Source organism: Lissotriton vulgaris, chromosome 12, assembly GCF_964263255.1.
Source record: "Lissotriton vulgaris chromosome 12, aLisVul1.2, whole genome shotgun sequence".
Lineage (NCBI taxonomy): Eukaryota > Metazoa > Chordata > Amphibia > Caudata > Salamandridae > Lissotriton > Lissotriton vulgaris.
Genome location: NC_141700.1, coordinates 259,984,444 through 260,010,831, shown reverse-complemented (window position 1 = coordinate 260,010,831; position 26,388 = coordinate 259,984,444). Strand labels below are relative to the sequence as shown.

At 48.0% G+C, this 26,388-nt stretch overlaps 1 protein-coding gene across 1 annotated transcript in view; it reads right to left on the bottom strand.

The window, feature by feature from the left end:
• Positions 1–994: 994 nt before the first annotated feature.
• Positions 995–26,388, bottom strand: part of SETD6 (SET domain containing 6, protein lysine methyltransferase) — a 214,090-nt gene continuing 188,696 nt past the window's right edge. Inside the window, exon 9 of the mRNA XM_086947804.1 lies at positions 995–3,673. Within this exon, the coding sequence (XP_086803930.1) occupies positions 3,359–3,673 (315 nt within the window). The 3' untranslated portion in view covers positions 995–3,358. The remainder of the gene's footprint in view (positions 3,674–26,388) is intronic.

Below are 26,388 nucleotides of genomic sequence, written 5' to 3'. Positions count from 1 at the left end.
TTTCTAGTTGTCGTTCCTTGGACTCGGAGCTGAAGGCTGCCTCTGGGCTCCTAGACGACTAGAGGTACTTTGATTCTGAAGGACAGGTGCCCTCTTCCTCCTCTGCCTCAAAGCCATGCTTTCTGAAGATATCGGGAGTATCTTCTGACTCTTGCCTCAGTTTCCTCCAGCTGTCCCACCTCCGCTCACGTTGGTACTGAAGTGTCTTTTTGGACAAAAAGATGAGGGTGGCCGCGCACATGGTATTGCAGACTGGATCTTGGTCAGTCAAAGCAAAATTGGAATGCCACAGAAGACCGTATTGAAAGGGTGTCCCTTCTAATCCAGTTTACGCATCCTCATTGACGTAACTTACAGGGCAAGGAGCACAAGCCCAGAAGAGGACCCAAGGCAATGTCGGTGAGGCATCGAGGTGACTGTTCACAACACTACTTTTTGAAGGAAACAGAACCGTCACCGTGTGGAATGTTTTCCGCTGCTACCAAAGTCGAAGAGTGATCAAGTCGGCCCAGAGGAAAGAGATACTAGCGCATAACAAGGTACCCCATCAGAACACGTATGAACCTGTCAGTGGAAAAAGAACATTCTAGCATGGAGTTGATGCCCATGCGCTTTGCCAGCTAGAGAAGTCGTTCTACCTCGTGACTCAAATGATTTCTGAGAAGAAAAACAATGTGCAAACATCCAAAACCAACACTAAATGGCAGGAGAGCAAGCAGAACATGTGTATCTACAGTAACACATGCTACAAACATTCCCAAGACATGCCTCCGCTTTTTAGTCAGAGGATACATAACTATTTAAACATCTACATGGATACAATACTGCAGTTTTACCAGATTGTTCGGCAAATGTAGTAGACAGCAACACAGTACAATTCTTGACAATACATAAAGTGTTCAACCTCCATCCAAAGGATAACATCAAGCCAATTTTTAGATCAAGAGTTGCAGCTGTATTCACAAAACAGCACTACTAGAACCATGGGACACAATACATTCCAATGAAATATTTATTTGAAAACGTTGAATTGTAAATCAGCCAATTAGTGTTGACACTAGTTGATTGCCTGGCGCTTATAGCTGCTCTGTGTCCACTTGAAATTAGACATTTTTCCCAGTGGATAAAAAATATGGAGTAATAGAGCTGGCCCCCACAATTTCAATATTTTACTTATAAAATGAAACATAAAAACAATCTACCGATACATAAATAACATTGTGATTATTTATTGGACATAAAAAGCCCAGAAATCCATTCAAAGGCAAGCCCCTTTGATTTTCTTTGCCACAATGCAAAACCAAATTTTATGTTCTAGTTTTTTTTTTTTAATAGGTCAGACACAAGCCCAAACCTACAGCAATCAAATTCAACAACAAATTTATACTTCTGTAGAGTGACCCCATTTATTTCCAGAATCTAGTTCCTCTATGTCAAACCTTTCTTAGACCATTCATATTCAAAACCAGTCTGTTCACTTCAACAATTTTTGTTGCTTAATCTCTCAGTTGTGCAGGGTCACCTAAAGTACTTGATGTAGAGGTTATTCTTCCTCAAAATAGGCTAGACCAGGTGGAAAAAAAATGTCAGTTAGCACATCTGTTAACCCAATTTGGCGAGGACCCCCATATAAGTCTTTTCCACAGCAACTGTAATCTTTATTGCTGATGTAAAACAAGTCTTGGTGTCCCCGACTCTTGCTATGTTATGTGTAATTGTAAAGCACTCTATCCCCACAAGGATATCCTGGTGCTGAGCAGGTGTGTCTGTTCCTAGCCCTGCCCATGGTAGGTTAGATAATTGAAAAGCCAGATCTTCAGCTTCTTGCAGAATTCAATACGAGAGGAGGAGGATCGGATGTGGATTAGTAGGCTCTAATGAGGATTGGGAGGCTGTTCTGCGTTTTAGGAGCAATGTAAAAGAATGTCCATCCTCCTGCACGGAATCGGTCTATGCATGGGGTGCGTGCAAATAGGAGACCTGCAGAGCAGAAGTGCCCGGGTGGTTGGTGGAAGGAGATGCAACTGTTCAGGTAGGCGAGGCTTAAGCTGTGCAGTACCTTGAAAGTGTGGCTTTGGAGTATGAAATTAGCATGTTTATCTTTTAATCAGGAGCCAGTGGAGCTCCCTGAGGTGTGGTGTGAAGTGATGTCTGCTGTGTGTGGGAGGACGAGTCAGCCTGCCGAGTTCTGGAGGGATTGTAGTCTTCTAGTGAGTTGCTTGGTGATCCTGGAGTGGAGGGTGTTTCTGGTGTCTAGGGAATGAGTGATAGTTTTTCTAACGTTGTTTGACAGGTATGTGAAGTTCTTCCTCAGCATCTTCTTGTGGGCAACCCAGCCAAAGCATAAAAAGACATACTTAAGGCAACACTATGGCTTTTACAACATCTCAGTGTGGAGCCTATTAGAAAAATAAGAACAAGCCATCTATACCCTACATCTCTCTCACTGGTATACAGTAACCCACTGGGAGGCACTCTTCCTTAAACACAATGTTTTATTATAAAATCCCTGCATCAGTCCTACAGCAAGAGCTGGACTTATTAGAACGCCTCCATCCAGATCGTCAGTGCTTCCAATAATTGCATCTCTATGATCCCCATGAAGTTCAGCAAATCTACTTTCCACCTCCGGGATAACAACCCCCAAAATGCACAGTTCCTTACTTCAACACGGATTCACATAGCTCTACAAATTGCTTCCCACATATGAAATGAAAACATCCAGGCTATCAGTCACTGTGATTCCGGTGCTGACAAAAAAATTCCCCTATCTGGGGATGAGCAGCATATTTGATCTGTCATTTAATCAATGATTTATAATATGTAATATGCGGAGTTTAAATTAAAAAGGTTACTTCTTACCAGACCCACCTTACATGTTTACCCCAGTAGACATTTAACAGGATAAGAAAAGGTGTTGCATCATAGTTATTAGGAGGAGGAGAGATCCACTGCAAAGATACAATTTTTGGCTGGACAGATTAGGAAGCACTAATGTCTTTAATAGGTTTAATTTTATGCTAAAAATGAATCATGTTTTAGAAGTTGGTAGAAAATACAGAAAATGTAATCGCTCCTTAGTAAATTGTGCCATGCAGCAATCCAAACACTACTATTGGCCGTCACCAGAGTTGCTGGATCATGTTTTTTTCCACATATTTCTTTTCCATTATTGGCCTTAATGCCTGCATGCACTGATGACTATCATGGAGACAGTCCAGGGACAGAGGATTATTGGCTGTACCTCTTGTGAGTCTGCTCAATGGACAGAGCAGCATCTGGTTTCTCTAGCTGTACCCTAATTCAAGGACAGAAGGGGCATCTACAAAGAACCAGCCCACATCTGTGTCTTCTTCCATTAGCTAGTCAGATCCAAGAGACGGTGCAAGATGATCTTTTGCCCATAACGGACCTGAAGTGCATAGCGCTCTCTGTTACTCAGTTTTGCATATGCTTGAGAGTCACTAATAAGCTCTTCATCTGTTGCTAGGTCGGAGGTGTAAGCTTGAAGTGTGAGCTGAACGCTGGCATGGAGTAGCCGTTTCCATGATTCCTTAAATTTAGAAATGTCCTCATTTGTCAGAGTGCTAACTACTTTTTCGGCTACCATGTCCTCCTCCCAAACTCGATTTTCTTTGTAGTCTCTGAATTCTTCTTCTGAGAAACACATCACCTAAAGATTAAAAAAAAAATATATTTTTTTCTTTGAAACACAACAGCAAAACACTTTATATGGCACTAGCCAAGTAAAAACAATTTTTTATCATTTAACGGCATAGGTAGGCAAACAGATTGTAGGTCTATGCGGTGTGCAAGCTACATGTGCTAAGTTGTAACATGCGAGTACCATACACACAGTACTTACGGTTTGGTAGCTCCACTGTTAACCAGAACACTCACGAGGGAAAGTGGGAAATAGCTGTCCCACAAAGGTAAGCGCACACCCAAAAATTCACAGAATACGGAGAAGACTGCACCACCTCTGCATAGCCGTGTATACATCTGAACGTGTTGTTAGGCTACATCTTTATGTCCTGCAATCTGATACATCTTCATAGAACCCTTACGGAGCACTAGAAATGATCTGTTCAATAAGTGCATGTACAATGAAGCACTCCTTCAATGTTCTAGTTAGAATGCAGACTCACACCACCTTATCCAGAGATCTCCAAAACACACACACAAGCCTTTAATTTGTATTTAAAGATTGTTGGCAATTTAATGTGCTAAACTTATATTTATGGGAACAAATTTCTAAACCAAGCTGATTGTGCCCATGTGTGCTGTTCTGTCAGTGGTCTGTCTTTCTGTGACAACTAAGGAGATGTTAAAGGGCTGTATTGCAATTGCCATTTCTCCCGAATAATTTGATGTGAAACAGCTTCCTGGCAATGCACTGCGTCTGGGAGGACATGCACTTATTACAACCTTCCAAATGGTGCATCATACTTTAAATGTAACTGCATCTTAACGATCTTTCCTGCTAAACTTATGCAGACTGTCTAGTCCAATCATTTCTCAAAATGCTACTTAGGAGGACTGCATGCTTTCTTTCCTTCCTGAGCAGATTTGCGTTTAACAGACTCCAACTGACCTTATCCCTCACAGACTTAAACAAGTTACTTACCTTCGGTAACGATATAGCTGTAAAAAACATTAGTTAGTTATAGATTCCTTACCTTAGAATTACCCCTAGGCGTCAGACTGGATCCTGAAAGTTTTTTCGTCAGCTGTACCTCTGCGGGTCGAAAGGTGGCGTCGGTCGGCTCTGCGTCCGTCATTGACGTCGCGGTCGCCGGGATGACGTTGCGGCAGATACTTAGACGCCGCCCTCGCGCGCTGATGTAAGTTCTGTACACTACTTTCCGCGCCAGAAACACAGAGCCATGCAAGACACTGACCAGTGGTGCACAAAACCAGGGCTCTGAAAGGATATCCTTAACCCTAGAAATCAGTTTGCATAACCGGGAGAATGGGTGGGGTGGTAAGGAATCTATAACTAACTAATGTTTCCTAAAGTTATATCGTTATCAAAGGTAAGTAACTTGTTCATCTGAAAGAAACACTTTAGTTATAGTCTCCTTACCTTAGAATAGATACTCCAGCAATACCAACCCCGGAGGTGGGTTTGCCAACCAAGATCACACCAGAAAGTCCTGGAGAACAGAACGGCCAATGAAGCCGTCTCTCCGGACTTGATAGTCAAGGCAATAGTGTTTGGTAAATTTGTGCAACGAAGCCCACGTAGCGGCCTGACAGACGTCATTCAGAGGAACTCCCCGTCCCAAAGTAGCAGTTGCTGCCTTCGCCCAATAGTGGAATGGGCGCGCAGCCCCACTGGAGGCTCCTTCTATGCCAAGGATAACAGGCTTTGATAAACAAAACGACCCATCGGGAGATAGTCAGTTTGTGTATGGCCCGACCTGGTTCCCACGTAGCCAACAAAGAGCTGGTCATCCACCCGGAACTGTTTGGTGCGATCCAGATAAAAGGAAAGCGCATGTTTGGGGTCCAGACGGTGGAGCCTCTCCTCCTCCTTCAAAGGATGCGGAGGTGGAAAGAAGATAGGCAACGTGATGGTCTGCCTGATGTGAAAGGCAGTGACAACCCTGGGCAGGAAGAATGGACGAGTCCTGAGAACTACCTTGTCTGGATGGACAGACAGGAAAGGAGGCTTGGAGGAAAGAACCTGGAGCTCACTCACTCTTCTGGCAGATGTGATGGCTACCAGGAATGCAGTTTTAAGCGTCCGAAGCCTCAAAGGACAGTTGTGAAGCAGCTCAAAGGGAGCGCAAATTAAATAGGTTAAGACTAGATTCAAGTCCCACTGAGGAATAATGAAGGGAATAGGAGGAAAGAGATGAGTTATGCCTTTCAAAAAACGATTAACAACCAGGGACTTGAAAAGAGAAGGCTGATCTGGAAGCCGAAGGAAGGCGGAGATGGCCGAAAGATAGCCCTTGATAGTGCCCAGAGCAGAGCCCTGCTGGGCTAAAGAAAGGAGAAACAAGAGAACCTCAGAAAGAGGGTCAGAAAGGGGATTCATAGCCTTTGCTGTGCACCATGCCACAAATATGTTCCACCGGCAGGCGTACACCGTCTTAGTGGAGGGATGCCTGGTTGCCAAGATAACATTGCAGACTTTGGGAGGCAGGTCAAATGACGTCAACTGCCGCAGCTTAATCTCCACACAAGGAGGTGGAGGCTGGACAGTTTCAGGTGGAGGACTGTCCCCTGCTGCTGTAACAGAAGATCCTCCCGAAGAGGTAGTCTGATCAGAGGATGGATGGCCATGTTGAGCAGCTCGGGATACCAGACTCTTCGTGCCCAATCCAGAGAAACAAGAATGACTTGGGCCCGGTCGAGCTGAATCTTCTTCAGCAATCTGGGCAGAAGTGGTATAGGCGGAAAGGCGTACAACAGACCGCAACTCCACTGGAGACGAAAAGCGACGCCTAGCGAGTGCCGCCTTGGAAATTCCAACATGCAGAATTGCTAACATTGTGTGTTCTCTTCGATGGCGAATAGATCTAACCAAGGCTCTCCCTACTGTCGAAAGAGACCTTGCACCACCTTCGAGTGAAGACGCCATTCGTGATCCATCATGCACCTTGTGGCTCAATTCGTCCGCATGGACGTTCAGGGATCCTGCCAGGTGTTGAACCACCAGGGATATGCCCGGATGTTCCAGCCATGACCAGAGGCGGAGGGCCTCCTGACATAGGGTCCATAACCACACCCCACCCTGTTTGTTGCAGTACCACATGGTGGTGGTGTAGTCCGTGAACACCTGCACTACTCTTCCCCGGACAGAGGGAAGCAATGCCTTCAGTGCAAGACGAATTGCCCGGAGCTCCAGAAGGTTGGTATGGAGCCCGGACTCGGCTGGAGACAAGAGGCCTCTGATCTCCGCATCTCCCATGTGGCCGCCCCATCCCAGAAGGGAGGAGTCTGTCACCACTGTGTGTTCTGGTTGGGGAAGGGAAAGGGATCTGCCGTTGACCCAATCCTGGTTCGTGAGCCACCACTGTAATTGCAGTGCAGTGCCCTCCGAGATCTGGACGCAATCGAACAGATTCCCTTGATGCTGTGCCCACTAGAGCTTCAGGTCCCACTGCAGAGTCCGCATATGCCACCCGGCATGATCGACCAGCAGGATCCATGAGGCCCTGCAGCCTCATGGTCATCCTGACCGAAACCCGGGATAGAAGCTGAAAGATCAGAATAATAGCCTGAATATACCGGTTTTGCTGTTCGGGAGGATAACCCCGAAACTGTGTCGTGTCCAGAACCGCTCCGAAGAAAAGGGGCTTCTGAGAGGGAATCAGGTGTGACTTTGGCACATTGATGGAGAACCCCAGCGAATACAGGAGGTTGGCCATAGTCTGGAGGAGGGAGATGACAGCCTGGGGCAAGCCGGCCATCAACAGCCAGTCATCGAGATAGGGGAAGACAAACCCCCGATCTGCGCAGATGAGTTGCGACCATCGCCATCACTTTTGTGAACACCCGAGGCGTGCTGGTAAGTCCAAAGGGGAGCACGGTAAGCAAAGTGCTCATGGCATACCATGAACCGCAGGTAAAGACGGTGGGCCGGCAGGATGGGGATGTGAAAATAAGCGTGCTGCAAGTCCAAAGCTACCATCCAGTCTCCAGGCGCGAGGGCAGACAAGACCTGAGCGAGCGTCAACATCTTTAACTTCTCCTTCCGGAGGAAGCGGTTGACATTCCTGAGATCCAAGATAGGACACAGCCCATGTCCTTCTTGGGTTCCAGAAATTAGTGGGAGTAAAAACCATGACCTACTTCTGGAACAGAAATGCGCTTGATGGCACCCTTGGCCAAAAGAGCCGTAAGTTCCTGTTGAAGAAGGCCCAGGTGATCCTCTGACATGCGGTGGTATTGAGGTGGCACGGCAGGAGGGGTAGACTCGAAGGGGAGGGAATAGCCCCTTCAGACTATTTGCAAAACCCACCTGTCCGACGTGAGGGTGCGCCAGTGGGGGAGGTGATGGCGGATCCTGACGCCCACTGGTGTTTGATGTGCCTGAAAAGTCGGACTAGGTAGGTTTTGGAGGCTACTGCAGAGGGAGGGGTTGGTGGACTGGCCCGCCAGCTGTACCCCTGAACCACGGCAGTGGTTCCCACATCCCCGGGGCCGCGAAGATTGGGAAACTTGTTGCGGTCTGTGGCTCTGGGCAGGACATAGTGAGGCACCCCTTCCGTAGCCACGAAAGTGGCGAAAAGCAGACTGCGCAGGGCGGCTGGAGAGGCCCAAGTGGACGTAGGTTTGCAACACTTGCCTCTTGCTTATGGAACACCTTTCCTTTGGAAATCCGGTTCTGCCAAGATCTTCTATCTTTCCGGAAAGCGTTGAAGACCTGGCTTTTTAGACAAGCTTTTTAACCTACCTTCTCCTCACCTCCGATTGTGTTATTGCTAATTTTCAGCGCCAAGAAACTAATCAGTGTTAGTGCGCTCAATAAATGATTTAATAACATAACATAACGGGGTGGGGTGTTGGGAGAGGAAAGTGGGGTCGCCCGGAGCCGGGCATCGGACAATCATCCTGTCCTCGGCGCCCCCATGTTGGGCCTGGACCAAGTGCTCAAAAGGACATCGGTAAGTGCCTCATTAAATGGCCGCAGGGGCTTCGAAGAGCTCGCAGGTGGCTGAAGCACCTTTGTCAGGAGGTTAGTCCTGACCCCCACCTTAGGAAGCTCAAGGTTTAGAGCCTCGGCCGCCGTACGCAACACCACTGTGTATGACGCTCCCTCCTCCGTAGCCACGATAGGAGGAGACTACATGCCAAGGTCTGGTGAGGTGTCTAGACCACTGGCATCCCCCAGTTCCTCTATCCTGTCCTGTCCAGATTCTAACTGATCTGCCAGAGGGTCACCTGACCCCTCCCAGTCCTCCTCCTCTGGGTGCCAATCAGACCAAAAAGGGACCCCATGAGTGAACAGGGGTACAAAAACCCCGCTCAGCGCCAGATCCAGGGTCGGGCGACACAGATCTGGCTCAGAGTCAACATCAGGATGGAGGCCGGGGTCGACGCCGGCCGGGGACATGACCAGCATCTGCTACGGTAGCGGTGCCGGAGGAAGTGGCGCCGGTGGAGGTGTTATAAGGTCAACCGGCACCGATCCAGATCCATGCCTGGATCCAAGGGGGGGGGGCTGCAGCACCGTTGGCAGAGAAGGCCTAGACCCCCAACCGAGTCTGCGGGGCCCAAGGGCGCGCCAGCGGTTTTAGGCTGTCCAAGGATGGCATGCATCGCCTCGTAAATTTTACGAAGCTGGGCAGGAGTCGCCCTGGGTCCCGTAAAGGGAGGAAAGCCCAGAGTCGACTCTTCGGGCTCCGCACGCATCCCTCATCGCGACAGCCGACCGACGGGGAGAAGTCGAAGAGCGACAATGCTTCTTCGACTTCTTCTTATGCTTCGACTACCCAACCCCGAGTGCGAAGACTTGGAAGACTTGGAAGAATGAGGATGGCTCCTCTAGCTCCCTCGCGACCAGGACCTCGAACGGTGCAGTCGACTGCCGGTGCTCAAGATGCTTTTGGGACTGCTCCCACAAAGCCTTTGCAGCCATGGACCGGCAGTCGGAGCACGTCTTGGGGTCGTGGTCACGCTCCAGGCAAAAGAGGCACACACGGTGTGGATCCATAACCGACATCAGTCGGGTACAGCAACCGCAGGCCTTGAAGCCGGGCATCCCTACGTGCACCAGGAGCCGTAGACTCAAAAAAAGACCCCGACAAAAGTCGCCAAAAAGTTCAGTAAAAAAGCGACTGGATGTACTGCTCTCTCTGGATCTGCACTGACTGGTGCAGAAAAAGAAACAACTGACGTTAGCGCGCAAGGGCGGTGTTTGAGAAGCTGCTGCGACGTCATCCCGGCGACCATAACGCTAACGGCGGATGCTGAGCGGACAGATGCCACCTTTCGAAGCGCAGAGGTACTGCTGATCCAATTTGACGGCTGGGTTTAATTATAAGATAAGGAAGCTATAACTTACGTTTCTTTCAGATAGTTGGTAGAAGCTTTTGATGGCCCTGCAGTAAACCCTTGAAGATCAGAAATCGGTTTTCAGCTGGACTAAATACTGAATCACGATTTTACCACTCACTGCTGGGCTTCAGGCCTAGTGGATCTGCTAGCTTAACCGCACCACTCAATGCTTGGCACCAGAGGGAATGCTGTGAAGCCCTCGATATTCCCTCTCCCACACTTACAGCAAAGCTCCTGGAGAGTTGCTGTGTTATCTGTAGCCAACCTGTGGCTCACAAAGCCCTGATCAAGCAGAGGGATCTGGACCTCCCACGTGCGGCATTGTGGCATTTGTCACGGATAAGTGGATTTGTTACTTTGTGGAGTAAATGGTGCAAGGGTACCTGATTTTTTTTTTAACCATTACGTTGCAAAATTTTCATCATTTCAGATTTTAACTTCTTCAAATGCAGCCGGTTAGCCAAAACCTTAAACACCGAAAAAAATGGGAAATGGCTCAGTCACAGGCAACTGACACTGTTCCGTTCAGGAGTTTTGAAGCTGCTTTGTATGATGATCACCTGCAGTTTCAATAAGGCATTTTTTTAAGAAGAGAAAGGGTCAGAAAGCAACACACTCTTTAACTATGTTCTAGTCCACAGAGAGGATGTTTGTGGATTAAGAGAAAATACCTAGAATGTAAAAGAACCAGTTCTCCCAGTTTTGGTACCTTCCACAAATTTACATGCATGAAGTATTCTGTGTCTTTTCGCTGGATGCTCCCACAATGCATTTTAGAAATATATCAAATCATATCAAACTGTTACCCTGCATGGGTGACCTGGTGCTAGGTAATTGAAAACAAATAATGTTTGCTGGAACAGCCAAGTCTTCAAGTTCCCTTAGGAACCTTCAGTGATTTATTTCAGCTTGAAAGGCGAGTGGGAGGCTACTCCATAGCTTGGAGGCCAGAAAGGAAAATGATTTACCTCCCTTTCTTTTAAATTAAATCAGGATAGTGAAGATTAAGGCTTATCCCGATCTTAGAGACTTACTTGGAACACATCAGTTTAGTTATTCCCAAATACTAACTGGTCCTATTAGATAGAATGCTCAATAAGCCAGCAAGGTCTTTCTAAAAAGTACTTTCTAACTTACCGGAAGACAGTGCAGTTCCTTCATATCCGAAACAGGTGTCTGTATAGGGTTCAGAGCTGGTGCCAAGGCTGACATCTGAGAGGTTGGAACAGATATGGCCTTTGGCGCACATATGGCAATATGTGCCAGGCTGGGACCCAATCATGTCAGCACTGCAGGGGAATATCTTGCCAGCTCAAGTCAGACTGATGGATCTATGGAGTTTAAAGGTGCTCAAGCAGTACCTGAAACCGTCTCAAAAAGATTTGTGGCCTGGGTTTTTTTAAGGACTTTACCTGTTGCATCGTGGTTGATAGCCTGAGAAATTGTGGTGAGCCGAGAACAACCTTAGGTCAGGCTTTAAGTCAGGCGAGGGAAGCAGATCTTTCGGGTTCCAACTGCGCAACTGTTCCCTATAGCAGGAATGATGGGAAGGAGAAAAATCTGATTTCGACTTCTTAGGCTTATGGAGAGATTTTTCTTCCAACTTCTTCAAGGATGGCAAGTTGGAGTGGTAAAGTGAACTAGAACAGGCACATGACTTCAAGCAGGCATGGGGCTTAGAGTGTGTCCTGCCTAGTTTCTTGTGCGTTGCGATGTACAGTTTTTCCTCCTGCTCCCTGATGGCGTTTAGGAATATTAGTCATGCAAGAACCTTAGAAACCACAAGCCTACATCACGTTGGTCTGTAACCAACATCTGCTTCTTGCAGTTGTAGCACGGTATGAAGACTGGGGTCTTCTGAGGAAACAGTTTTCCTAGTACACTGCCCTGAAATAACATTTGGGGGTTGATAAGATACAGACAAGAAGTTTGAGAGCAGAGCTCCGGCTTGACATCGCAGGGCCAGTAAGAAAGGAACGGGTATAAGCATGCAGGTGCGGTGCCTCTGCAAGGCCCGTGCTATCACTTCTGGAAGCAGTACGAAGGAGCTGCAAGCTGCAAAGTATGGTGGCATGCTTGCAGGTGCAGTGGAGCAATTGCTGAAAAAGTTCCAAATCCGGTCTGGCCCCTGGGGAATTCAAAGGATGAGAAATCTACAGTTCAAAGTATCCATCAGAAAACACTAGGATTTTTGGTTCAGTCATCTTCAGGGCCATCTCTCTCAAGGCAACTGCCTTAGTAAGGAAATGGCATAAGTGATGACATCATTTAGGAAACATGCAATGTTAAGAGTTTGTGAAGAAAAAAACAGCTTTGAGGTGGCTTTATTCCGCAGGTCAAGTGGTAAAAATCTGAAGAGGAGTCTAGTTCAGGGTACTCTGACCTCCATGGCAGGAGCTTGGGTCTTTGTCAATTAGGTGCCCGTGCTGCTAAAGTGCAGCCCATTTTACTTTTTAGAGCCTTCTCCTTACTGCCAAGGAGGTTTACCCTGAAGTCTCTCAGTTCAATGACAAGATAATTTATAATCCAGTGAATATTTTTTTTTATTCTTTTTAGTGGCATTTTCAATCAAAAGGTGTTTAAACACGTTGCAGGATTCAATTATGTGCATAGCCAAGCAGTGGTACAACAAACACATCTTCATACATTCACATGCAATAATTGAAAAAAGGGCCTAGACGCCACTACCGGCAGAGTCACAAAGAAATGTAGGAGCCTTGGGGAAAATAGCATCTTTACCACGGAGGCCCTGTCCATGGGTGAAAGGGGAATTAGTCAAAAAATTAGTAGATTGGCGTATCGAGGCCAAGGCCCTACCATGGTTGCCATCTAAAAGGTCCAGGTCATTGTGTTAAATATTCACCCCGAAATAACAAAAAGTGTCAAAGTTCCAAGGGAGGCGTCTCGGTCTTGGCTGTTCTCTGGGACCCGGAGCTATCCAGCGCAAAGGAAAATATGCAGGACTCATTCTAATTCACTCTGAGGCCCGTCACCTCCCCAAAAAGATCAAGCAGATCATGAAGGGATGGTAGCGATTGGGCAAGTTCCCTGAGATACAGCAATACATCATCCATGTTCAAAGAAACCATATGCCAATCTGGTCCAACCTTAACACCCCAAAGAAGACCTAACATAGCATGGCAGTGAGGGCCTCCATGGCAAGCACAAATAACACTGAGGATAAGGAGCACCCCTGGCAGGTCCCTCTTGCTATATGAAAAGACCACGAGTTCTGCCTCCCGGTGCGGACCCGTGCCACCGGAGATGTTTATAAGAGCTTGATTCAGCACAGAAATTTGGGACCTATCCCAAGCACCTCCAACATCTGAAGCATCCAGTGAATCTATGAAAGTTCAAACAATGGAGGATTATAAAGTACAATACTTCTGCATCATGGGGTATATTCTCTATGATATATTTGAACATATGAATAACATGAAAAGTTAAAACAAGGTACAGGAGCTGGGAACCAAAGATAGTATGGAAAGGATTACATCTGGTGTCTTGACACAGCAGGTAATCGATTCTGGAATCAGAGCCTACAAATGCGATGCTTAGCAAAGGTATGAAATGACAGTCAAGAAAATTCAGTTGAAAGAGCTATAGGACAGGAACAGTTCTCATGAGAGCAGATGTAGCTCCTTTGCCCAAGGAGTATGAATGTTGGGATGAAGGGTTATCCTCAAAAGGAATTTATTTTAGATATAGTTGGTCCTCCAACTGAAACACATTTATGATTCTGGTTTCCATTACCACTCGAAAGTACTGGAAGACCTGAGCAGGCTGTACGTTTAACTTTCTCGCAATGATCTAGATTCATGTCCTGAGGAACGCTGCCACTTGCTTGAAGGTCCTTCAGCTTTTTTTGAGAATTGAAGGGCCTGTGCAATGAATTTCTAGGTTTGGATAGGCTAAGACGCCTCTCCACCACCTACGTACAGCAGATCTCAGTGCCATACCGTAGAAGTCATTGTGTGATGGAATCATGCATGTATTTTGCAAGCACTCCTTTTCAACGCCGGAATTAGAACGAAAGCGTGGTTACGGCGTGTTCCTTTTGCACGCAAGTCTTAACACCGACTTGCCTTAGGAGGGCGCTGGACTTTGGATTAGAATCATTTAAATAATCCAACTCCAGTCTGAGCAACACCACTCCAGCAATGTGCCCACCTAAAGCAAGTTGTTGTAATGAATTGTGTGCTAAACGAATGTGTGGTAATGATGTGTTCGTTCTACTGCCGGTGTGGTAAAGGCACAGCATGATTCCGGCTTCGCACTAAAGGTTGTTTCCCATTAGAAGTATGTTTAAGGGGCAGAGAATCTCTGCTTTCCTGAATTTCAGGGATGAAAAAGTGTGGGTTTTGAAAATGTATAGAGTGCTTCCTATTGCCTTGATGTAGATGAAGGAAAATCTGGTGCAATGTAAACTTTTTTTTTTTTTAACTTTTGAAGAATTTGCTAGTTTTAGGTCAAAGATTGGACAACATGCTGGACTTCAGATTTTGTTCTAGTCAGAGAAATGGCAGAGAAGATAACCTTGCAACTTTGATGTTTTGAAATACTCTAAAGCAGTCTCTTTAGAATGCACTTCCGTAACCCGCTAGTGTAGCAACTAGTCTTGACATCTATTGTGATATGTTGAAGGAAAGCAGGGGAATTTGATTTTGTGGCCAGTCTGCACAGTATTATCTAGTTATCCTCTTCCACAATGAGATATGATTAAAACACGTTCATTCAAGTGGGGTGATGAGCCGTGGTATCAGATACAATAAGTAGTCACCGATTTAGTTTGGAGCCTTTGGGTGCTTTTTTCCTATTGATTAAAGGGCTGGGTTGCTCATTGGACTGCTGTTGCGGTTTTTCCAAAAGGGATCATTTGTTTGTGCCCAGATAGTGCCTCTTAACTATTTATAAAAAGTTTGCTTTTCTTCACTTGAACATAAACAAATTGACACATTTCCAATATGTTTATCATCTTTTGTACCACATTGTATTCTTTTTTGCTCTGTGCTCACGCAACTTGTTGAGCCACTTATAAGCAAAAGGAGGAACATTTTAAAGGAACGCTCACTTTTCAGGGTATCTGCATCAAGAGGAGCGGCTGGACGGTGACAGTTTGTGCCATCATCTAAGTCATCCACCTTGGGCATGTTCCCGTTTCTAAGCCCAAGGTATTTTTCCCTAACTTTGTGACTATGTAAATGCTTTAAATTAATTCCATACCAGCATCCACTTTCAATACCTTTTTGTTCTTAAGCACCATAGTTACTGTATTACGTTGCAATGTTGACACCCTTCACCAAACATCTAGAAGTTCTATCCCAGAGTCCCTTCAGTTAACAACATATTTACTTGGTGTTCGTTACTCAATGCAGTAAATACTTATTTTACAATTCATCTGTTTTCACACGTATTGTGAATTAAACTAGCAAACAGATGCATTATATGATACTTGTGAGTATGGAAGTTTGCTCACCCTCAAAAGTGTTTCTGCAAGTAAGTCCCACTTAAGGCTGATTTTATTTATCGCAAATAATTTGCAGGACTAACCATACATGTGAACTGGACCTTTAGGCTAGTGCAAAAAAGTAAGGTGCACAACACTGTCTCTATAGCTGATCCCATGGGTAGATTAATACTAATATCAGTATTTGACTATCTATATATTAGAGAACTAGGCCCATTTGTGTTAATTGTTCAGCAATGATGATAAGCTGGCATTGATCACCAAGTTAAAAAGTCAACACTTGCAGATACACAGGGATAGATATGATCTGTTCAGATTGTTCTTTTTGGATTACTGCTTCACAAAACATTTCGATTTCCTGTACTTTTATTTGAATGTATACTTTAAAAAAAAGCTTTATGTATTTGGTGAGATAAAGTGATCCAAACAAATTTAAAAAGTAGCAGGCAGCATCAACAAGGTGAGTCATGTGGTGTAGTGTGGTGTTGAAAGTGGCCTTCAGCCATAAATCGAGGGCACCCAGGAGCGCCACGGGTGTCTTCACCTCAATGTGGAGGAGGAGCTAAAGTCATTGGGTTAGTGGGGTACTTTCCCAGATGTGTTTACGTATTGTGAGGGGTCCCTCTGGCTCTATTCTACGTGTCTCCCTGTCTGCCTAGTTTCCCAGTTGCATCCACCTCCCCAAGCAGTGTGGCTCTGCCAGGCCCTGCAGGGGGCTAGTAGAGAGCCCAGCCTGGCCTGGCAAGCTAGGGTCGCTATTGTTCAGTCCATTGACAATCTCCACCCATCTTTCTGAGTCTTGTTCCGCATTGTCAGCTGTTCTGACTAGGTGTAGCCTCTTCTCCTCTGCCAGATACCATTCCTGCATATCCTAAGTCCATTTGTGCGCCTGTGGGGGTGTGAATGCATTCCACTGTATCACTAGGAGCCTCTTTGCCAGGTGGAGTCCTAAGGAGGCAAAGTGGATGCAGATCCTTGTGCCATCTTCTGGGGGTGGTCTTAGTCGGAGTAGAACATGTCTCAGTGGGAACTCGGGTGTAGTCTACAACAAGAGTCTCCACTACTACTTGCCAGTAATCTTCCATGGAACCTCTAGGGAAATGTCTGTGTAGTCTCTGGGGAGTGAGGTATGTTTGGCGCAGTAAGTGGAATTTTACCAGTTTGAATCTGGCATTGCTTGCCACCTCCTTTACTTGTGCGCAGACTCTTCTCCATTCCCCATCTGTCAAAGGGTGTAAGTCATCATCCCATTGATGCCGTACCCTTATTGGGTCGCTGCAGCAATCCCCCTTTAGAGCTGTATAGAGCCACAAGATCATGCCCCAGGAGCTGCAGTGTCTGGGATTCTGAAGGTAACATAGGGAATTCAGGCCACAGCCTCCGGACCGTTCTGGATATTTATGAATATTGCAAAAATCGGCCTGGGCTAAGGTTAATTGTCTCCTCACATCAACAAAGGAGGTGTCAAGGACTTTCCCTTGGTAAAGGTCCCCCAGAAGCTGGCAGCACTGCTCTGTCCATTGTCGCACATCCAACACAATGTGCATCCATTGCAGTGAGCCCAGCCACCACACTGAAAAATAGCCAGACATATGGCTTGCGGAGTAAAACTATTAGTCACTAGGTCCCATGTCTTTGTCACCTGCCATACGATATGTGGCCAGCCCCTCGGGTTTCAGGAGTCCTGTTGCCTCGGGAGATCATACTCCTGGAGTACACCACTTAGCAGCAGTTTCTCCCAGTTTAGGCCTTCATCGCACCATAGAGATGCATCATTTCAATGTCCAGCTATATAGTACAGGCTTCAGTTGGGAACTCCCAGTCCCCCCTTTGTACAAGCCCACCTTCAAGCTCAACCTTGTTTCTCTTTTCAGCCCATACCAACAAGATTAGGAGGCTGTTGTGCTCTGAAAACTGTAGTTTGGGGTATGGCGCAGAAGAATTCTGTAAGATCTGATGGAATCTTGGTAGGGGTACCATTTAGCTCAGTGTCACCCCTCCCATGGTGGAAAAGCGACAGGGTGTTCCAAAATACAATCAAACTCCTAAGTCCTCGCATCACCCTACCCATATTATATTCATATTGCTGTTCTGGGGCATGGGCCACTTGGAAGCCCAGACATTGGAACATGCTAACCTCCCAGGGCATGCCCACCTTTAGATCCTGGCCCATCATTTCCGCCAGAGGAGTTTGTTCACCTAGAGGCATCCCAAAAGTTTTCAATCGCCTGCATTAGTCGGGCACCAACGTTACAGGCTGTCTAAGGTACACAAGGGTGATCTCCGCATACACCGACACATGTTTTTTGTTGCCAATCTGTATAGTCTATCTGGGCCCTAAGGTAGATTGCTAGAGGTTCAATGTCAGGGCAAACAGCAATGGGGAAAGCAGGCAGCAGCGCCTGGTTACCCTTGCTATATCTATCTGTCCTGAAACAATGTTCTCTGCGCGCAGCCTTGCCAACGTTGCCTCATAAAGGAGCTACACCACCCATCGCATGAACCAAGGCCGAAAGATCATCCTGCAAATCGACTCCCACAGATCCTCCCAGTAGAGAGAGTCAAATGCGTTTTTGATGTCGAGGGCCACCAGTATTCCCTTTGTCTGTTCTCCCGGATCGTATGCGTTACATGGGATGATTGTCATAGATTCATATACGTAGCTCTGCCTGGAATAAACACACATTGGGCCTCATCCACCAAGTGCGTTACCATGCTCCGCAGTCTAGTAGCCAAGGCTTAAAAGTGGATTTTTTTGTGTCAACATTCATAATTGACAAAGGTCAATATAACCCTGGGTCCAAGGGATCCTTGTCTGGTTTCGGGATCATTACAGTCAGCGCGTCCTGCCTGGATTGCAGTAATAAGTCTGTGTGGTTTGCTTCCTGGAATGTCTCCAGGAGATTCTGGGCCAATTGTGCCCTGTACTGTTGATACCAATATACTGGTAGGCCATCAGGCACTGGGGCTTTGCATCTGGGCATATTCCCGAATGCCTCTGCGAGTTTTTCTTCCTGGTGGTCCACTTCCAATTGAGAGTAATGTTGACTGTTAGTCTGGGTATCTGCACCTGGTTCAGGAACTCCTGTATCCCTGTGTGGGTTATAAACGTGGGTTGCTTGTATATGTCTGCCAAGTGCTCGTGAAGCTATGTGGCTATGCAAGCTTGTGTGCAGGCAGTCGGGCTTGCTGAGTACCAGTATCGTGGAGTGGGAACGTTTCCTCTTTAGTAGCCAGGCCAGAAGCCTTCCCAGCTGGTCTTCCTCCCTGTGTAGCTTCGGTCTAAAGTCTCATTGCGTGAGGCCATCTAGTCTGTCCCAGATGTCTTGTAGCACTCGCCCAGCCTCCAACATTTGGGTATCTACCTTATCTTGCTCTGGGGCATCAGACTGTAGTGTTTCCAGTTGTTTCTCTCCATTTATCCGGTCTACTTCTATCTGCCATAGACCCCGGAGAGGCATTCCCCATAGTTCACTACTTTGAGCGCTTCCTATTCTGTTCTGCGAGTGGCAGTTTGCCTTGAAATACCTCATGATCACCTCCCCCAAGCCCTCCCAGAATGCACCAACTCGCACTGCTTCAGTTCAGAGTCTCCAGAGCAGCACCTTAGGCCTCAGCGTAGCCTGCCCCAAATTCCATTAACAGTGGGGCGTAGTCCGAAAGGTAACCCACCAAGTACCACGTCACCTGCACCTCATGGGCCATCTCCTCCGTCACCAGGAACCTATCTTGTCCAAGTATTGTGCACCGTGTGTTATTTGAAAACTCCTTCTGCTCGGGGTGCTAGGCTCTCCAAATGTCAATGCAATTGAGGTATGCTATGGTGCCTATCAGTTCAGCTGACATCTGCAGCTTCGTCCCTATTTTGGGAGGGTGTCTGTAGATCTGGAATGCAGTTGAAGTTGCCTGCCCAGAGTGTGGGTGTATCTTTATAAGGTAGTGGATGAGTTCTATTAAATGGTGGAGACCTTGTTGTTAGGGATGTAGACGTTCAACATTCAGAGTTCACTGCATGCCATTGTCCCCAGGAGAAGAATATACCTCCCTCTACCTTAGCCTTAGAAAACGTCATTCTAAACGGGATGCTATGGGCTACCCAAATGGCCACCCCTTGGGTTGCTTGAATAAGTAGATGAATACATTCAACCTCGCCACTTCTTCCCCCAACTTCTGGGCCTCCCTCCCTGTCTTACAAGTGCGTTTCCTGTAAGAAAGCAATGCAGATATTCTGGTGTCTGAGGAATGTATGCATTCAATCTATCTTTACAAATGTGTTTAGGCCTGCATGTTCTGCATAACCATTTTTATGAGGTACACCATTCTACATTGTACCTCAGTCTCAGGACCCTCCCCCCTTGAATCAGTGGGGAAGACCCCACTAACCCTCCCCTCTATGCACTCCCCCGGACCTCACCATCGTTCCACTCTTCACCAATTATCGCCACCTGCCCTTCGTTGTGTCTTGCGGCCGCAGAATGATCAAACATCCCATTCCGCCCCCCTCCCACTGGGTAAACACTTGTCACTCCCAACTGTCTCGTCCCAATCATGTATCTATGTGGTTGAGGGCCCCAGCACCAACCTAAATGTCCAGTGAACAAATGTTGTGGTTTTCAAGTAACTATTGTGTCCCTATATTGGGGGTCACTGCTCTGGTCCCATGCCCGCAGCTGGAGACCTTGCAGTAGCAGGGCTTGGAAGCACCCCGGAGACCACTCTAATTCCCAATCTCCTAATGTCTGCAACATGCAGTGAATTTTGAACAGTAAAGAGAGTAGAAAATAAAGGTGTACTGGACAGTGAGCCCAAGAACTGTCCAGGTCCCCCCTTCTGCTTCCGTGTTCTTGTAGCAGGTGGATACCACAGTGTTCCCAGTGGCCCCAGCTCCACTACAGCAAAGGCCCATACTGCTCTGGTTGGCAGGAATCCAGCAGTCCAAGTAGCAGGCCCAGGCATCCGTGGCACTCCTGCTCCATACCATTCAACAAGTGTCTCTGCTAGGCATGTTTGGGAGTGCCGTCCTTAGGCGTAAAGTCGTCCGTTGCTCCTGTCGTCACTGCCATCACATGGGCCCTGGCTTCCTCTCTCTCTTTCCATTCTGATTTTTTTAAATCAAGTGTGCTCTCTTGCTGCACAACGATCCGTTCTGCGGTTTGAGTGTCTCTGCGGCTCCCCCTCGCCTGTCGCCCCTGCAGTCTGGGACTGCGCTTTCTCTGCCTCCAGACCGAGGGAAAACTCCAAGGGGCATCCAAAGATGTGCTCTTCTGGTCCACTTCCACCCAGCGACCACACCTCATCAGGGGAAATAAAGAAGTGGGCGGACCTTCATGGATTACCTGCAGGCAGACTGACAACAGTAACATATAGTGTAGCCCCATGACCCTCAATTTTTGGCACAGCACCTTCTTGGTGTGCTCTGGAAAGATGCGAATAATGTGGTTTGCATATCTGGGGTCACCCGCCTTTCGGACCGCCTGTAGGACCACATCTTTGTCACGATAATAGAGTATTTTACAGATCATTGCTCTCTGTGGCACTCCTGAGGGCAGCTGGGGGAGGGGGGGGGGGGCTACCATCTTGTGAGCCCTCTCTATGACAAACATAGGCTACAGCCGTTTGGGAGACGGTCGTCAGGATCCACTTCCCAGAAACAACTCCGGGCCGGCAGCCTTGACTCCCTCAGGCAACCCCACAAATCTCAGGTTCCCATGCCTTGACTTTCCCTCCACGTCTTCAACCCAATCTTCCAGGGGTCTAGTGGTCTCTGACAACGCTAAAATTGTGGCCTTAAGATTTTTCATTTCTTCTTGCAGGACAGATAAGTCGGTTAGGATTCCTGTAACCTCTATGCCACTTTACATAGGTCCGTCAGCAGGAGGTTAACATCCAGGGTGATGGTGTTAATCTAATTTTCAAGCGCAGGCCTGGAATGCTCGATCGCTGTAAGGATTTAGGTCCCCAAAGTGGTCTGGTGCCGTAGCCCTAGTTTCTCCACAGCTCATCATAGTCCAGGTGAAGTATACTGGTCCATTTTAGTCTCTTAAGTGCTTCTGAATGGTCTGGCCTTCCCCCATACTGGTCAGCGGGCTGATGGGCCCAGGGTGCTTCCCCAAGGACATCCACTCTTGGAGGCAGGGTGAGTTCTCGACTCTGCAGTTCTGACAACCCCTGGCCTCTCTGCTCCCATTAACTTGGTCAGCAGAGGTTTGTCGCCTGGTGCATCCTCTCTTGGCAAGGCCAGTCACTGCTGCTTTGCCAAGATTATTCTGGAGGCCTTTCCTCATCTGACAGTGGAGGCGGGAAGCCCCTCCACCCATCACACCCTGATTCCCAGTTGCTGTATCTGGACATTCTGTGGGGTCAAACCTGTACCCCCCCCCCCCCCCCTCACATTTCCTTCTTGTTACTGTCCTCCGGGGTGGGGGTGGTTTCTCAGCAGCTAGCTCAAAGCAGCTGCCCCAACTCAAGGAGCTCTCTCGGGGTCCTCTGTCTCCCTGTGGCCTCTGTGTGGGCACCCATCACTTTCACCAGTAAGGCAGTATGTTGTCAAGAAGGCATCCTCCTCTCCAGGAGCCAGGGTCGGAGCTTCCTCGCTGCAGCTCCCACAGGTCATTATGGCTAGGGGGCCCATGTCAGCCATTCATCCGCCATCCCTCGCCGAGCCTCTCCATGTGGACTCTCTGTAGGGTCCAGCATGGGAGACAAGATTTCCCACATGCTCCACTCGCCGGCCCAGTTTGGCCGGTTGTTCTGGAGAGATGGTTCACCACAACTCTCGACCCCCCCCCCCCGTCCTCCCACTGGGCCCACCTCCTCCTGCTGGCCCAGTGTGTAGGCTACCTCTGAATCAGGTAGCAGAGCTGCACTTTCCCAGTGTGCCCCCTCAGCTCTTCTCTTCACTGGGAGGCGGGAAGGGCTCTTGTCAGTTCCCGCTCACCTCCTGCAGCCTTTGCAGCCCTCCAAATCGGTCCAGGCATGCCTGGGAGCCAGTACCAAGCACCTTACATCGCCCGGGCTGCCATTTTGACAGGCGACTGATTCATGGCCAGCTACATCGGTGCTTGTGGCCGGTGGGTCATTATTCTGGCCCGTCCACAGCCCGCTGATGTCTGCAGTGCTAGGTGCTGTAGCATATTCCAGGGCGCAGGATTTTGCAGGATTAATGCTGGAGGCTCAGGAGCCAGCAACTAGTAAGTGTGGTCACCATTTTGCTGGCACACGCACCCCTTTTGTAGGTTTACCTGGATTTTCATCTGTACACTTTTGCTTGAACCAGGCTTGATCGGCATTTAGAATTATGAACTTGTACTGAAATGATATATTAAGTACCTCAAACCCTACTAAGTACTTGCTATAAAGGAACGTCTAAAGAATTATTCCAGAGCTTAAAGTGATTTTCTCAGTTGGTGGGATAATCACAATGTTCAAATTCCATATTGGAGTATGTTACATTAATTTACTGTACCTTTCGACTTTCAGGTTTCATTAACGAAGCCTCCCATTACAATTGTTTTGTATGCAGCAGTTTTAGGCCAGAATCATAATTCGCTGACCATGAGCTCTACCATGAGGAACTGATAAAATCAAGGCTGCTAAGGACACCTGATGAGGTCAGAGTAAAATGCCCCATGTGTCTCCAAAGCCAGTGCTGCACCAGTGTTGGCCCAGATGAGAGCACCAAGAGACCATAAGGGCTCATTCAGTCCGAGTTTCAACAAGATCTTCAAACAACCATCAGTAACTTTAATGCTAGTGCCCTTGTGCTGGTGATGTGGCCTCGGTGCTGTAGAGAACTGCTTCCACGTCAGGAGCCGCACCCATGTTTTCATGATTACCAGAAAAAGTGAGAGACAGGAAAAAAAAAACATCAATGCTTGGCATGGCAGTGCCCATATGGTGGGATTCTCTCCCAAACACCTTATAATAAAAGCGGTGCAATGTTGTATCTCTAACTGTATTCAGGCAGCATATACATACATGATGCACATGGGTACATAGTTAGCCAAGTAACAATAAGAATTACTGCGAATTGTTATTAATTCCACAAGACGTCCTGAAGTTACTAAACATTTTACTTAATATGAACACACATTTTTCTGAAACCATAACACTTTTTGGATATTACACTTACTGTGTGATACAGGTGTTGGATGATTCAGGCGTTCTACTACAAATGACAGACAAAAACACCCACACAATGCCCTTCCACACACACAGCCACACAGAGCCCCCCACACACACAGCCACACACAGCCCCCCACACACACAGCCACACAAAGCCCCCCCACACACAGCCACACAAAGCCCCCCACACACACAGCCACACAAAGCCCCCCACACACACAGCCACACAAAGCCCCCCACACACACCCACACAGAGCACTCTATACACACTTACACAGCACAAGCAGGCAACAGGGGCACACGGAGGCACAAGCAGGCAACAGGGTCACGAAAACGGAGGCACAAGCAGGCAACAGGGTCACGAAAACGGAGGCACAAGCAGGCGACAGGGGCACGAAAACGGAGGCACAAGCAGGCAACAGGGGCACGAAAAAGGAGGCACAAGCAGGCGACAAGGGCACGAAAACGGAGGCACAAGCAGGCAACAGGGGCACACGGAGGCACAAGCAGGCAACAGGGGCACGAAAACGGAGGCACAAGCAGGCACACGGAGCCACAAGCAGGCAACAGGGGCACACAGAGGCACAAGCAGGCAACAGGGGCACACAGAGGCACAAGCAGGCAACAGGGGCACACGGAGGCACAAGCAACCAACAGGGGCACACGGAGGCAACTGCAGGCAGGACACTACCGGGCTGTGCCTTGGGACTGAGGACGCCGTGAAAATGGGGCATGTTATAGCGCCATAATTCTGTGAGTACTGACCCCCCTCCTTAAGGTGTGGAGCTCTCGGCACTGACCACTCGGCCGCCCGTAGCACAGGACACTGGTGGGCGTCATCACTGTACCAGCCCTCTCTTGGAAACTGGGAGCCCCGGCTCGTGCTGCTCTGCGGGGACAGGGTAGGTTGACAAATTCTGTCCGGGCAGCGAACGAGGGTGCGGCGGGCCTGCTGTTGCCCGGATCCTCCTGCTGAATACTGTGAGGAGCGAGGGAGCTCCGAGTGACCAGCCCGACACTACCTCACAAAGACTGAGGGCGGAGGAAGGTGCGGTAGTGGGAGCTGTAAGAGCGACATACACCCGACTCTCCAGGACCCCCTGAATGCGCCGCCGTGCACATCGGTCGGCTCACCGGCCCCCCACGCAGCAAGGGTCATACACGGATGCATGCTTTTGAGGGGTGCTGTGTGCTCGTCCCTGCCGCTGCCTCATGGTGTTTGCGGACAACATACACCCCATTCCACGACAGGGCCACCAGGGGAGGGGGCGAGAGAGAAGGAGGGAGAATCAGCGGGAGGGAACAGACAGACGGAGAGCGGGATGGGGGATGCCGGGGCAGGAACGGACACACGGAGAGCGGGAGGAGGGGTGCGGGGGCGGGAACGGACACACGGATAGCGGGAGGAGGGGTGCGGGGGCGGGAACGGACACACGGATAGCGGGAGGGAGCCTCCCCTAGCCCCAGCACGGAGGGTAAACAAACAAAGCACTCACCTGGACTTCGTCGTCACGGAATGACGAAAACAAACGCACGGCTTCCTTCTTCTGTGGCCACGCCCATCCTTCTGTAGCCACGCCCACGAAAAAAAACACAGGAACGCCTCCCAATCTGGTCCGCGTTGACGGACAGATTCGGCTCCCAATGGCTAGCCTCCATTTATGGAGCTAGCCAATGGGAGCCTGGGGCGTGTACCCGAGTCCTTATTGAACTCATGAGGTTTTTTAGCGCATGCGCACTTCGTGCGCATCGCCGAGGCAAAACCTAAAAAGAGCGCAGAAGGAGACAGGACCCTGGGGGAGGACAGTGGATAAGAGCTTCAGCAGAATAGGAAATATAATCAGGTATAGTACAAGATGAACGTCACAAGCCCGCTTTGAAAGAATACATATCTGAGAAATAATGTAGATAAGGAAGCCAGAGGCGCAGTATAATTGGGAGGTTAGGATTTGCCAAGCAGCAGATGCGTAGAAAGTAGAGGATTGCTATTCTTCAAGACACACCAAGGTCACCAGTAGTGTAGCATTGATATGAAAGCGTAACCAATGATAACATGTGCACCGGAGATGCATTTTCGAAACCACGTGATTAGTCGTTTTTGCAGAAAGTGTTGCTTTTGATAACAATGTTGTTCGTAGAAGATGTTCATTGATTATGTAAATGTGTTCCATATTCACAATTATAAGAAAACATAAGAAGCTGTGTGTCACACTAAAATCGAGGATCAGATTCCAGGGGCATATTATCAAGAACAGCGTTAAAATTATCGCCGGTTTAGCGCCACAAAACTGCCGCTAAAACAGCGATATTGGGCTTGATAATATGCAGTGGAGAATTCCAATAGAAGCCCATGTTCACACCAGATCATGGACTTCTATTGGAATTCTCAAGGGCATATTATCAAGCCAATTATCGCCGTTTTAGCAGCAGTTTTTTGCCGCTAAACCGGCGATAATTTTTAAAGCCGTTCTTGATAATATGCCCCTTAGTTCTTTAGAGCTGACTGACCTTTCGCGCTTGTTTTTCTTTATATTAAAGTGTGTACTATTTTGCCAACAGAAATCGTCATTTTATTCCCTTGATTTCGGCAATCATACTGTTGTGTGTTGAGTCCTGACCCTCATACTACATTGCTGAGAAGACTGTCACTGCTCACCATTCGTACTACTGAGTGTCAATTGCTATGGGGTTGTACTTGGCTCGGTTTGCAGAGCAATATTAGGATGGACCCCGGAGACAACAGAGGGAAACAAACTCAACCCAGGCAGTTGAAACACAGTGAC